This window comes from Alosa alosa, chromosome 11 (genome assembly GCF_017589495.1).
Source record: "Alosa alosa isolate M-15738 ecotype Scorff River chromosome 11, AALO_Geno_1.1, whole genome shotgun sequence".
NCBI classification, from domain to species: Eukaryota; Metazoa; Chordata; class Actinopteri; order Clupeiformes; family Clupeidae; genus Alosa; species Alosa alosa.
Genome location: NC_063199.1, coordinates 20,284,909 through 20,298,210, shown reverse-complemented (window position 1 = coordinate 20,298,210; position 13,302 = coordinate 20,284,909). Strand labels below are relative to the sequence as shown.

Below are 13,302 nucleotides of genomic sequence, written 5' to 3'. Positions count from 1 at the left end.
TCTTTTTATTTTGATACGTCCATGTAAAATACCATATCATAGAACTCCAAGAAGAAATCCAATAAATGTATAGTAGAGGGAGAGCAGATAGTTAACAAACGTTCAGAAAAAGTCCTGTTGGCAAATTTGAGGAAAAGTAAAGGGGCTATTTCACACAATTTGAGGGTGCTGAATTCAAATATTTTGTTTACCAAGCTCAATTTTGAATTTTAAGCTTGCTAATTAGCATACTTAGCATAATTCACATACTTTTTGGTTTTGCCATCAGATATCATAGGAATTGCAAAAAATAAGGCATTAATATACTCTTTATGTATCAGATATGTTGTAGGACAGGATAGGAATTACCCCAATGACCCTCAAGGTGGCAAATGAAAATAAGCTAAAATTTAAATATAAATTGAAATAATAACTAAAATTCAGTATGACATTTAGAAGCAAAATAGATTCCTTGAAAATAAATTGATAGAATAGTAGGTGACTGCTCATTTTTCTGTAGAAAGTACTTTGTCACTAACTATTATGAACAGTTGTCAGTATTTACAGAGGATTTACACTGTATTTACACTGTACACTATTTTTTTTACTGTAAAGGCGACTGTGCTTGCCTAGTTAAAACATCTCACTGATGCACTTTCCTATCATTCAAATTCCAGCCATGCAAAAAAATGGAAGAGTGTGCATGTTTGAGGGTTGCTGAAGAGTGCTATGGAGATTGCATTATTTGCAAAAAATTTAGACAAGATATCCCTTATAGTGCAACAAAAAGAAACATTCCCCAGTGCATCATTATTACATATGATGCTGAAAGGGAAGTGGACCTAGGACAAATCCTCAGCTATGAACTGATTAATGTCCCTGTACTGTAGCTATTGCAGATAGCGATGGTTTTTGTGAAGTGGAAATAAGTCTATCCTCACTCAAGTGCTGTCTAGCAATGTGGAATGTCCAGTAGTGATCACTGCAAAAACTGCTCATTCAACACTGGTAATAGATGCTCAAGATCTAGTTATGTCTTTAGGACACCCATCTGACTGCAGCACATTTAAGAAGTATGCAGGAAAGTTTGTAAGGAACTTTTGTATTGTTATTTGGTATTTGTTATGTGGTAGCAAATGATGTTGACTATCAAAGAAATAGACCTAATGTAGGAATGCACACAGATATTGCAACAGATACGCTCAGGCCAATCCAAACTTTTCTCATTTGTTGTTCCTCGTTGGTGGAACACACTGCCAGTTCCTACAAGGGCAGGGTCATCCCTCTCCATTTTCAAAAAACTCCTGAAGACCCAGCTCTTTAGAGAACATCTCCTTTCATAGCACCAACAAGTCTTGCTGTTCCTAGCACTTACCACCCGTCTTCAACTGACACTCAACTGTTTAAAAACAGCACTCACTGATGCACTTATTCTTACTGTACTCTACCGTTTTTAAATTGTCCTAAAAAAAATTAAAGAGAATTGCTTTAAAACTTAACTGTTACCATGTTGTTAGTCACTCTGGTTAAAAATGCATCAGCCAAATGTAATGTAATGTAATAATGGTGTAGGCCTATCTGATTAAGACCCAAAGAGTGGTTAAACGTACTTATTAAATAACACTGGTAGCAAAGAAGACTATCTTCACTTTTTTCCCTTTGCAACTGTCAAAGAAATCCCATAAACACAGGAAGGCCTTGGGTATCCTACATCAGATGGCCTAAAGATTAAGCTCTTCTGCATAGCATTAAGTGATTTACATGCAGTATTTTGAACACTGACCTTGATCTAGCCTACTTTGGCTATTTAAAGGTAATTTATTGCCAAAAAATCACACAATATAAATGAGCTATAACAAACAATAAAGGACTTAATCACACACAAACTACTATTTTGCTGACAACAAAAATAATAATTATGTAGGAAGTTTAAAACCCAGAATTGACCAAAAGTGCACCATATTCAACACAAATGACTCAATACACTTGGAGGAGGCCTGTGTCCTTTGGATATCAGATATTTTAGGATTTGGATATCGTATCAAGATATTTATTTATGCAGGTACAGTATTGTATCGGGTTATAATTTTGGTATCGTGACAACACTATGACAGAGCCACTGTTTTCTAGATGTCGAGGATCGGAGGCTCTACCACCAACAAGTGATGCTGCTCAATGGCATATTAGAAGAGCACATTATCAAGCTCTAGTATGGAGGCAAGCACACATACCAAATCCAGTGTTACTAGAAGTAAAATGTTTTTTACTTGTCGGTTGTTGCTGACGGTAGATGCAGTTCTGCATTAGGCTTATTCCCGCTATCTAAGTTCATTGATATATTCTGAGTTGAAGGTTATCTGTGCAATTTGTTATGGTTATGGTTATGGTTATGGATTTAGCAGACGCCTTTGTCCAAAGCGACACATGAATACAAAACAACATAATAATATTTAAAATTGAACAGGGAACAGATTCAAATGTAGATCAAATATAGTAAGGAGAATAGTTGTAGTACACAATAATATCAATTCAAGCAATAGCCTAATAAAAAGCAATGTAAAAAAGGGGAAAGGCAATAATAAAAATAATAATGTCAATTCAATCAATAATATAAAAACAATGACATGCTAAGACTACATTTAGGAGAATATCAATAATAAACAATAATGTCAAATTAATTAACAGCCCAATTAAAATAAAACAACATTATATAAACCATAACACATAAGCGCTTAAACAACTAAGTATATGTTGAATAGGAATGTCTTTAGACCCCTCTTAAACGACCCAAAACTAATTTGTTATTGTGATGAAATGCATTAAACACCACGAGTGACTCACATGTTAGCAATAAAATAATGGTTGTGTTTTGATTAGAATTTCCGAGTTTATTACATGTTAACTGTAATCATTTTCCCATTAAATACGTTAATAAACTATAGTATGGCTTCTTTAATGCTCAAACATGTATTTAGAGAACACTTTTATTTGGTTTTAGTGATTACTTTTGAAATCAACCCAATTTAGGGAAAAATAAGCAAAAATAATCGCTATTTTATGTGAAAATGCTGATTATGCGGCTTAGAACTCAGAATTGAGCTTGGTAAACAAAATATTCAGAATCAGCACCCTCAAATTAAGAAGGGTGGTTTACCAACTTTTCCTCAAATTTGCCATCAGAAGTTCTCTTCTGTGAAGCTGCTCTCCCTCTATAGGACACTATGTTTAATTTCTACATAATACATCTGAATGTTAGCCTAGAAATCTTGACGCACCACCTAGCGGCGCGCAAAATAATTTGCTCAGCCTGTACGCCTAGTATCAAACTATAGGGATTTCTATTGGCTGACGCCGCGGACGCCATCCAATCACAGCGCTCTATTTTGTTAGAGAGTCTTAAGGCGGGCTTAACAGGATGACGACAGTCCCAAGCGACGGTGAACAACAAGGAAGGTGGCTATGGCGAACGAAGAGCTGTTTGTTTGAATCGGCGTTGGCGTCAACTTTGGAGGAGTTGGACTTGTGCTTTTCTTTGAAAGTTGAGCAACACAATGCACTTAAGTCATTCCTTTCAAAGAAGGATGTATTTGCCGCTTTGCCGACCGGATATGGTCGTAGCGCTGGCCTATTGCATGCCTAGGCAGTTTGAAAGACAATTCTCTGCCCGCCCCTTGGATTAAGCGAGGTGAATGGCTCGATTCCAGACTATACATTTCAATGATATAGGATGGCCCGCCAGGCTTTCTGAATGTTATATTAATTTGTAAACTCTGCCAGTTAATCCACGTTGGCTACTATCCTACTAAACTATCGGCCTCGCATACAGGTTTTTTTTTAAGTTAAGCATGGGACATCCTCTCTTTAATGTGATCAGACAAAAGTGAAGACAGGAAATTAACAGACGAATATCAACTTTTATTGCACACATTCAAATAAGTTGGCACTGATAAAGAATACCCTATAGCCTACAAAATGTAGAATTCCTCACAGGCCTCACAAACCCTGTTCAAATCATTGCAGAACTTGGATGAGGCCTGACACTGTGCATGGGTGTAGTACCAGGAGATTGGGCACATATCTCAGACTTGCTGGACAGTTCTTCTGTAAGCATTGTTGTGCATCTGTAAAATCAGGTTTACTCAACACTTGATCTGTAAGCATGAAACCGTGTTCTTCTCATTTTCTTCTCAATTCACCTCCGAGGCAAGAATATTTATTCTCTCACACACACACACACACACACACACACACACACACAAACCAAAGAGTTACTGTACAGCAGAAAAAACACACAGCATAACAAACATCTTTTAAATTAAATGTAGTTTAAAGTGCTAACTGACTGCTCTGACTGCACTGCTAAGAGTATTTACTGAATGATTCCTCTTCTATAACTACATTTAATTAGTAGATGAAGGAAATCTATGCAGGACTGTGCAACAGACATTCCGAGGAAGCACTGCAACTGTGGAGCAAGCTTCATCTTTTGAGGTGCTCGGGGAAATGTATCCCTGACACCTTTTGGGATGGTGTTCTAGTGTGTCTGAGGGGGGCGCTCTAATGTGTGTGTGTGTGTGTGTGTGTGAGAGAGAGAGAGAGCGAGTGAGTGTGTGTGTGTTTGGGGGTAGTGTGTGTGTGTGTGTGTGGGGGGGGCGTTATGTGGATATGTAGCATGTAGCTTACCTAAAGTACTGTAGCCTAGGCCCTATGTCAATGTCGATATGTAGCATGTAGCTTACCCAAAGTAGCCTACTGTATGCCACTGGGGATGTGCAGCATGTACCTACTTAAAGTACTGTATGTCACTGGGGATATAGCTTACCTAACGTACTGTATGTTATTGGGGACATGTAGCTAACCCACAGTAGGCTACTGTATGTCTCACGGGGGGATATGTGCTTTTTATTCACAGTAGACACAGTAGAAAAATTGAGATGTGGTTTTGAAAAGGCAGTGGCTATTGGTTCAGATACTTGTTAATGCAGTTAGAACAAAATTCTCAATTTCAAGAACTTTGAACTTTGAAAACTGTGAAAGTTATTGTGAAAGTAGCTTTGGGGGACATAATAGTCTATAGCTGATTTAGGCTACGGTCTTCATGGCCGCGGATAAGTTCGCCTCATGAATCATTTATTTTATCTGCTGCAATAAAGTGAAGTGAATCTAATTCTAAATCTAAATCTAAGATTTCAGCGAGTCTAATGCTACTCTTTAGGTGATCCCATAAAAGTGGATTAGACTGAAGCAGCATAATGTTGGTTTATAGCCTAGAAATCTAGATGCCCCCTAGCGGCAGCAAATTACATTTGCTGCCAGGGCTAGTCGAGCAACTCTCCGTTGGCTTGTGAGCTTGAAAAATTAAACTTCTATGAGGCCAATCAAATCGTGTATAGAGTCTTAGGCGGGCTTAACATAATAATTGATGGCAGAGTTCCAACGGTTTGAATTCCCTGCTACTTGAAAACAAATAAGATGGATGTTGCTGTTGGCGAACAGTGTGACACGAGTTAAGCTTTTATTAAGTTGGCAAAAGTTTGAACTAGCCAACTAGCTCCGCTGGTTGGAAACGCATGGGACTCATAGCGCTGTCCTATTGCATGCAGAGGGGATTTGAAAGACACCGATTATCCCACCCCTCGGACTGAGCACTGCGAACGGTGAGTGCCCAGATCCTACATTTTAATGTGGGTCTGGCTCGTCAGGGACTCAAACAACATTTTGGCCAGTATTTACTTCTATAAGATTATGCCTGTTCTCAAATCTGCCTGGCCTGTATGTACAAATATGTACCCATGCTCAGCCAAGACAAGGTACATGCTTTTCTACAGAAACTAATCAGCTGGTTTTCTAGGATCTGGTCCAATAGCCACAATGTTTTGGAGGAGTAAAAACATTGTCAAAGTAACATAGATTTGATTTGAAAAAGTGTGCAAAGCTGCTTCACACTATGAACAGCAGGACACCCAGTGAACCAGGGGCCCGTTTCCCGAAAACTAAGTTGGCAACTTTGTTGGTTGCAAAGCAATTTCCCATTGCCAACCAACTAAGTTGCTAATAGGTTAGCAACTATGGTTTTGGGAAAAGCACTCTAGGCTAGTTGTGCTTGGCACGGCCTCCTTTCAGGTAGGTCTTCCAGCGCTTGAGGTAGTCTCTGAAGATGGGGGTGCTGTGGAAGGAGGCGAGGAGCTGCAGCTGGTTGATGTGTGTGGTGTGGTAGTCCCAGCGAGCCACGTTGGGGGCCGTGCCTAAGACAAAGTGACGCAGATCGTAGACGGTGCCGGAGCCGGTGTCAAAGAGAGGCAGCATGGCCTTGAGAGACTCGATTCCTCGGCTGAAGAGAACCTCCGCCTCGCGGCCCAGCTTGTCTCCCGCTGTTTCGGCCACGTCGTACAGCCCAATGAGGGCGTAGATGAAGCCGTTGAGCACAAACGAGCTGGGCGTGGTGGGGTACTCCTCGTACCAATCGAACTTGTTCATGAACACGGCCCTCACCCCGTGCTGATCGACGGTGCGTTTGAGGGGCCCGGTGGCGCGCAGCGCGGCGCTGAGGAAGGCCGGGTCGTGGGTCAGCAGGTAGGCACGTACCAGCGTGGACATGGCCTGGCCCTGCGCCATGGCGGAGTACCAGCCAGGCTCCAGTGGCCGGAAGCCCTCGCCCAGCCTCCGTGCCACCCAGATGGGCCAGCCTCCACGCTCGTCCTGGTGCCGCAGCAGCCAGCGGCTGGCGCAGAGGAAGGCGGCGCGATGGGCGGTGGACGAGATGGTGATGTTGTCGATGAAGCCGGAGCCCCGCAGCTGCAGCTCCACCACTCGCCGTGGCACCACCCTCACTGGCCGTGCCACCTTGGTGTTGGACAGACCCACGCCTTTCCGCAGGTCCGTCAGCAGGTCGCGTGTCACCGTGCTCCACACGGCCCTGGCGCCGATGCCGTAGGTGACCTCGCGTTCCTTGTAGGCTAGCAGTAGAGAGCTAGTAACGTAGTGAATGACAAACGGAGGGCCTTTTTCTGACGTCTCCAGCACCACGGACACACTCCCGTTGGTCAGGAACTTCACGTCGAATGCGAGGACAAAGTCCCTGGAGTTACCCAGAATCAGAGAGATGCCTGGACAATTATCTACAAACAATGAGATAATTTTAGATAGCAAACAAAGACTAACAAAAAGCACAAACAAAGATTTAACTACGAGAAGATGGCACTACTTTTGTCCACAGTGCATGTATAATGTCCACATGGCTGTGTTTAACTCTAAAATAGTGATTATATTCTTCACAGGGGCGCCTGCAGGAATTAATGCTATGGTACGCACACCCATCACCCCCAAAAAAAAATAATTCACTCGTGAACAATATTTGTCCGTTTTAGGTCCGTGCATTGGTCAGTCAGCAAAAAAGTAGCCTACATAGCATAACAACATCCACATGCAATAACACAACGACAACGTCTACAATGACCTATTCATTTGGACAACTTGATACAGCCCTATACAGGCTAAAGTTACCTTTAGTTTTGTTCTAGCGTAACGTGACGTCTGGCTTTAGTGCAGTCTAACGTTCTGACAAGCACACCAATTGCCTACCTTGTTCTTGTCCATCTAGAATAACTCCTAGCTTTGCTGCCTCCATCCTTTCTGTTTTCGTTGTTTAAAACTTGTGATATCCATGATGAGTATTGAGTTAGTGAATTAGCTCAACATTGTGTGCTGATAACCATATATAGATAGCCGAGTAAAAGAAAACTACAAGTAGCCTATTGCGTGCCTGCGTGCATATTCTCTCTCCTGCTCAAACAAAATGTGTGCACGTTAATTTTGATAACGTGTTCACTAACTTTACGTAATAGAAAATGGTAAATAGCCTGATGGCATGCAGCTAATGGGATACTGTGCATAGTTGGGAAGGTATGGTAGGCCAATTTGGTGTGAATACACACACACACACAAGGGACACAAAGACATTTTCTCTCGCTGTTGAGTAGCCTGATGGTACGCACAGTGCGTACGGACGTACACCTGCAGGCGCGCCTGATTCTTCAGATAAGAATTAATGCTGGGTGGGTGGGGGTAAGAGTGTTGGGGTGGTGGCAGCAGAATGGTGGGTAGGGGTAAGAATGTGGGGGTGGGGGCAACAGAATGGTGGGTGAGGGTAAGAGTGTGTGGGCAAGAGAATTGTGGAGGTGCGGCTGCTGGCAGGTGAGTGGGTGGTGACATCACTGACCTGGGGCACTGAACTGTCGTGTGGATGTGGCGCGTGCAAAGTCACGGACTCTTGTGAGGGCACACCCCTTTGGAATGGTCCAGGGGCTGGGGCCTTCAACCGTGCCCTCCGGCCGGTCGTAGAGCTCCACACTGGGCGGTCGCTCCGTCAGGTTCTTGCTGTAGTGGCTCAGACCGTACTGGGCGATCTGGATGGGATAGAAGTAGCCCTGAGGGCCCCACTGTGTGGACACTGGGACTCCTGAGGGGAGGGAGGGCGAATATACACACACACAGGGTGTTGAAGACCACACACACACACCAGACTCATATTTAGGCCTACTTTAGTATCCATGACCTACAGTAAGCATGCTTAGCCCTGCTCAACTCACCCTCTGCTCCACTGATGCACTTGACCCGCTCACGCACCTCCACGTTGTAGCCCTCAAACGACATAAAGACTCCATCGGGGTGGTAGGGCTCGCGCTGGGTGTACACCTTTGAGTAGCTGTGGGAGAACTCAAAGCGTTCTGCGCCGTCATACTGCGCAATCCTGCCGTACACGCCAAAGTACTTCTCCACCCAAGTGAAGGGCAGGAACACCTCGGCCCCCTCACGCCTGCCTTTGATGGTGGTATCTTCATTGATGAGGCACTCGATCTCCTCGTACGGAACCTCTCTGGCGATGGGTGGGGCCTCTGGCCGGTCGAGGGCATCGGCCTCGGCCGTGGGTGCTGGTGGGGGGTGGGCCGGGCTGGGCGGGGGCTCGTTGGAGCAGCGGTTCCATAGCAGGACAGTAATGAGGGTGAACACAGCACAGATCACTATCAGTGTCTTATAGTTGACCCGCGCCACCAGGCAACGCATCCTCACATCATACCTGCAATCAGCAGAGCAGAGAATCGTAATACAGAACAGAGAACCGTACTGCAGAGCATAGAATCGCACAGATGAACAGAGAACCACACTGCAGAACAAAGAACTGCACCTTAGAACAAGAACACATTTGGAACTCTTAAGGACAGCTGAACCTGCCTGTCTAATGGCTCACAGTGCTGATTGACCTTTGACCTATGCAGTGATGAATGACCTATGCTCCACAGACAAACTGATGACCTCCGCAGACCCAGTAATGAATGACCTATTCTCCACAAACGCAGTGATGAACTGATTGCATGATATGCTCCGCAAACGCAGTGATGAGTGGACTGCATGACATGCTCTGCAGACATAGTGATGAACTGACTGCATGATAAGAATTATGGCTCTCTTATAACAGAACCAGTGATGAACTGACTGCATGATATGCTCTGCAGACACAGTGATGAACTGACTGCATGATAAGAATTATAATATATAATAACAGAGTAGCCTTTTTCACTCTGCATCTAGGATGGAGCTTTCCTGTGATTGAGTAGTACTTATCAATGCACTAACAATATAGTGACACTGTACCTTTATTGCACCTTGATTGTTGTAAGTCATTTTGCACAAAAGCGTCAGCTAAATGACTAAATGTAAATGTTACTGATGATGACGTGTTTCTACCCTTAACTTTAAAGTTGGAACTGTGAAATTTAAAGAAGAAAATAATCAGTCTTCCGAGTTATCTGGAGTACAGCATTTAAAGTATTACACAAAACAGGCATTTTAATTAGGCAGGACTCCAAGGCAGCCTCGTAGCAGAACTGCTAAATGGGCAAAATGCTGTCTGTTTTTAGGGGAGAAATGAAATACTCATGTGGCACATGCGTAACATAATTCCTCTAACTGTTCTTCAATAGACCCAGTGTCCAGGAGGATAATAGCCCATCTTAAAGAGCAGGCCTTTAGGCTAGGAGAAAGAATACCAGTGTCAGGAGAAAGAATACCAGTAGTGGTTCTTTTGAAGAAATATGGCTTTTCTGTCTATTGGTTTATGTTTCTTCAACCTATACAGGCACTCAAGAAATATCTCCCGCTACAGGAGCTGCCTGTCGTCTTCAGGAGGGCTCTCTCAATGGGTTGAACATATGATATGATTTGCTGTTATGAGTGTATGTGTGTGCAGGGCTGCCAACTTTTCAAAAAACCTTGGAGTGAGATTTGGTGGGGCCAACCAAAATTTTGCTGCGGAAATTTTTGTTTGGCTCGTTCAGCATTATACCGTACAGTAAAAAAAAAGTACATTGGTTCTCAGGTGTAGGGACCAGGGTCCCAGAGTTAAATTAACATTGGTATCAAAGGGATCTAGCCTAATGCTAGGACCATGGGCGATGGAGGCATTCTGAAAGTGGGTGGGACATTTCAGTGGGGGGTATGGGGGTCCTCCCCCAAAAATTTATTTTTGGACTAGATGCAATTTCCTGAATTCTGGTACATTTTACCAGGTTATTTAGATACTTCTATATAACAAAATAAAGCCAGCCTACGAAATTAATAAAAAGTAAATCATGCATAATTTAAAAATAACTCAATATATAGGCTACCTGGCTACGCAATAAGGTTTCCATTACAGCACTGCGGACGTTCAATGAACGCATGAAAGCGGATAAAGTAAATTAAATATCAAACTAAAGCGAAAATGTCATGCTTTTGAAGGCCTACCATTGTGCAGTCTAGCTGTGGTTAGTGACGTGATGCTGTTAATGGGGAGTTTTACATAAACCTATAGGTTATTATTTATTTGGCGTACAAACAGCACTGGTATTTCGCACGGCAATAGTGGGGGGGTCCAAACTAACAATTTTAAAAAGTGGGTGGGTGTTTTGTAAGAATTTAAGAAATGTTTGTATATTTTAACTTTTAAATGCATCAATCTGGTGCACTTTTAAAAATAAATTCAGAGGTCAGACTTGCTTATTTTTATGGAAATATTTGTGCTGTAGCCTAAGCTATTTTGCACTTCAGAATTATAACCATGCATACACAGGTGGAATAGTTATGGTGATATTGCAATAAGTTCACAACCACAAACACATATGGTCCATTTCACAGTTCAGAAATGTTCAGCACTCCATGAAATTATGCAGAAGTGGTCACCTGTGTTTTTCAGCTAGTTGATTTAAGATAATATATTGGTCATTGTAATGGCCATAGCCTACAGGCTATTCCTTTTTCAGGATGTACCCATATCTGCATGATGTGAATGTTTGCATATGGCTTATGTCAGGCTTTATATCAATATTTGTGTCTCCTTATTTGATTTTCTTTATATTTTTGCATTAATGTCACTAGAAAGCATGGCAATATAAATATATTCATTTATCTGTGTAAGTGGGATTGGCTGGAACCTGACAATATAAGAACCATGATAGTGGGATAATCTACTGAGCAATTTACAAAAATGTATGTAGGCCTACTGACAAATAGTTTACATTAGAATACATTATAATTTCGCCCCAATGAGGCTATGTAGAAATGTGTTGCAATTTCAAAAACAGAGGCATGCTTTATATCCTCGTATTCGGTACGGTTTGCTGTTTATTGTGATATTAGGTTTGCCACATGTTGTGTGAAGGGTTAGTGAGATATTACAACCGAGAGTAATGGGTGTGCACTGTGTGCAAAATGCAAATATGATTAGCCTAAATTGCACGTCGGTTCAATTATAATTTTCTCGCGAACCATTTATCACAGCAACTTGGCGCTAAAATAATTGGAAAGCTTAGATTCCGCTCGTTCACATGATGTGTGATATCATGTATAGGTTTAGTTTAGTTGAACCTCATCTGCCAGGTATTTGACCTACCACGTTGACACTTCAGCGTGAAAAATACTCAAAGCATAGGCCTACCTGAAGCCGGGGGAATGCGCCTGGGATGGCTTTTGAAGTAGCATCGCAAATGAGAGAAAATTTAGAAAATTCCACAGACAGGGGGTGCTCTTGAACCCTCTCACCGTCTCTGAAAGCATAACCGTGGCTCAACAGGTAGATCTATAGGCTAAACTCATTTTTCAGGCATCTGACCGACCGGGTTGACACTTCAGCGTGAGAAATCGTGGGTGTGGCGTGTGAGTGTGTGAAACTAATCAAATGCGTGTGTCTCACGGCCAATGCGTGAGAGTTGGCAGCTATGTGTGTGTGTAATGTGTATAGCCTATGTATGCCTTTGTGTCTGTGTGTGTGTGTTAGTGTAATCTTCAGGAGGTCTCTCTCAGTGGATTGAACATACCGGTATGTGAATGTCTGACATGTGATTTCTCTTTCAATGGGCTAAACATGTGAATATGCCTGGCATGTGATTTCTCTTAAGACTTCAGAGGCTGCGCCAAACGAGACTCGTGAATATTAGGCTGGCGCTGTTTCTGCTATGGCACTGGCAGAACTTGAAGCGACAGTGGCAGTGAGGATGAAGTCTTCAATGGCACTTTGAAAAAACACCTCGATACAAAACACGATAGCTGTTAAAACAAGGTGATAATATGAAATCTAGCGATAAACTTCTCAGCATGACACGGAGGATATTGCTTGGACAATTAAATGTAGCCTACCGTTAGGCCATCTTAAAGTTCTTAAATGCATGCATCGATGTCATTGTCTATTTAAGACATGTAGCCAATTTGCGTAGTTTGCAACGTTTTTGTTTAGAGGGCCAACATCTGAGAAAGTAGGCTTTTTATTGAAGGCTTCAGTAACAAAACGCTATGCAGCACAAGACTAGACGGAAAGGGACACCTACCCACGCAGATGAAACAATCACAATACAGCGACATTCAGTAGATCCTTAGATTCAGTAGCACATCCACTCTTAGTGAACAACGCTATGAAAAACGCATCTTTGACAGTATATATCTTGCGGACCCCAATCCTTTATCTCGCAGACGCAACAACACATTGCTGACAAAGGTATCATGTGAGCCAATAGATGCGCTCTGTCAGTGGTGACTAGCTTGCAGTTCCACCAATGACATCTGCCATTTTGGATGAGCGGAAACCAACAGCATCGCATTTGGGGATGCTCTGGACCAACTCCTTCAAATGTTGTGTCTCTGTAATGCATTAACCTACACGCATTTCCACAACAGAGTTTGGTTATGTTAACTATTTATAAAAGAATAAGTGTATTGTATGTTGTGAGTTTGTTATTATATCCGTTATAAATCCAGATTTCCCTATAAGTTAGGCTCTAACCAGAGAAGGCAGCA

The 13,302-nt window shown here is 42.5% G+C and overlaps 1 protein-coding gene across 1 annotated transcript; it reads right to left on the bottom strand.

Moving 5' to 3' along the window:
- Positions 1 to 5,577: 5,577 nt before the first annotated feature.
- glcea (glucuronic acid epimerase a) lies at positions 5,578 to 12,974 on the bottom strand. The gene is made up of 4 exons (XM_048257402.1): positions 12,837 to 12,974; positions 8,568 to 9,055; positions 8,198 to 8,437; positions 5,578 to 7,097 (listed from the first exon to the last, which is right to left on the bottom strand). Exons 2-4 carry the CDS (start codon positions 9,040 to 9,042, stop codon positions 6,073 to 6,075), a joined length of 1,740 nt encoding a protein of 579 aa, XP_048113359.1. The 5' UTR covers positions 9,043 to 9,055; positions 12,837 to 12,974; the 3' UTR covers positions 5,578 to 6,072.
- Between the last annotated feature and the right edge of the window lie 328 nt (positions 12,975 to 13,302).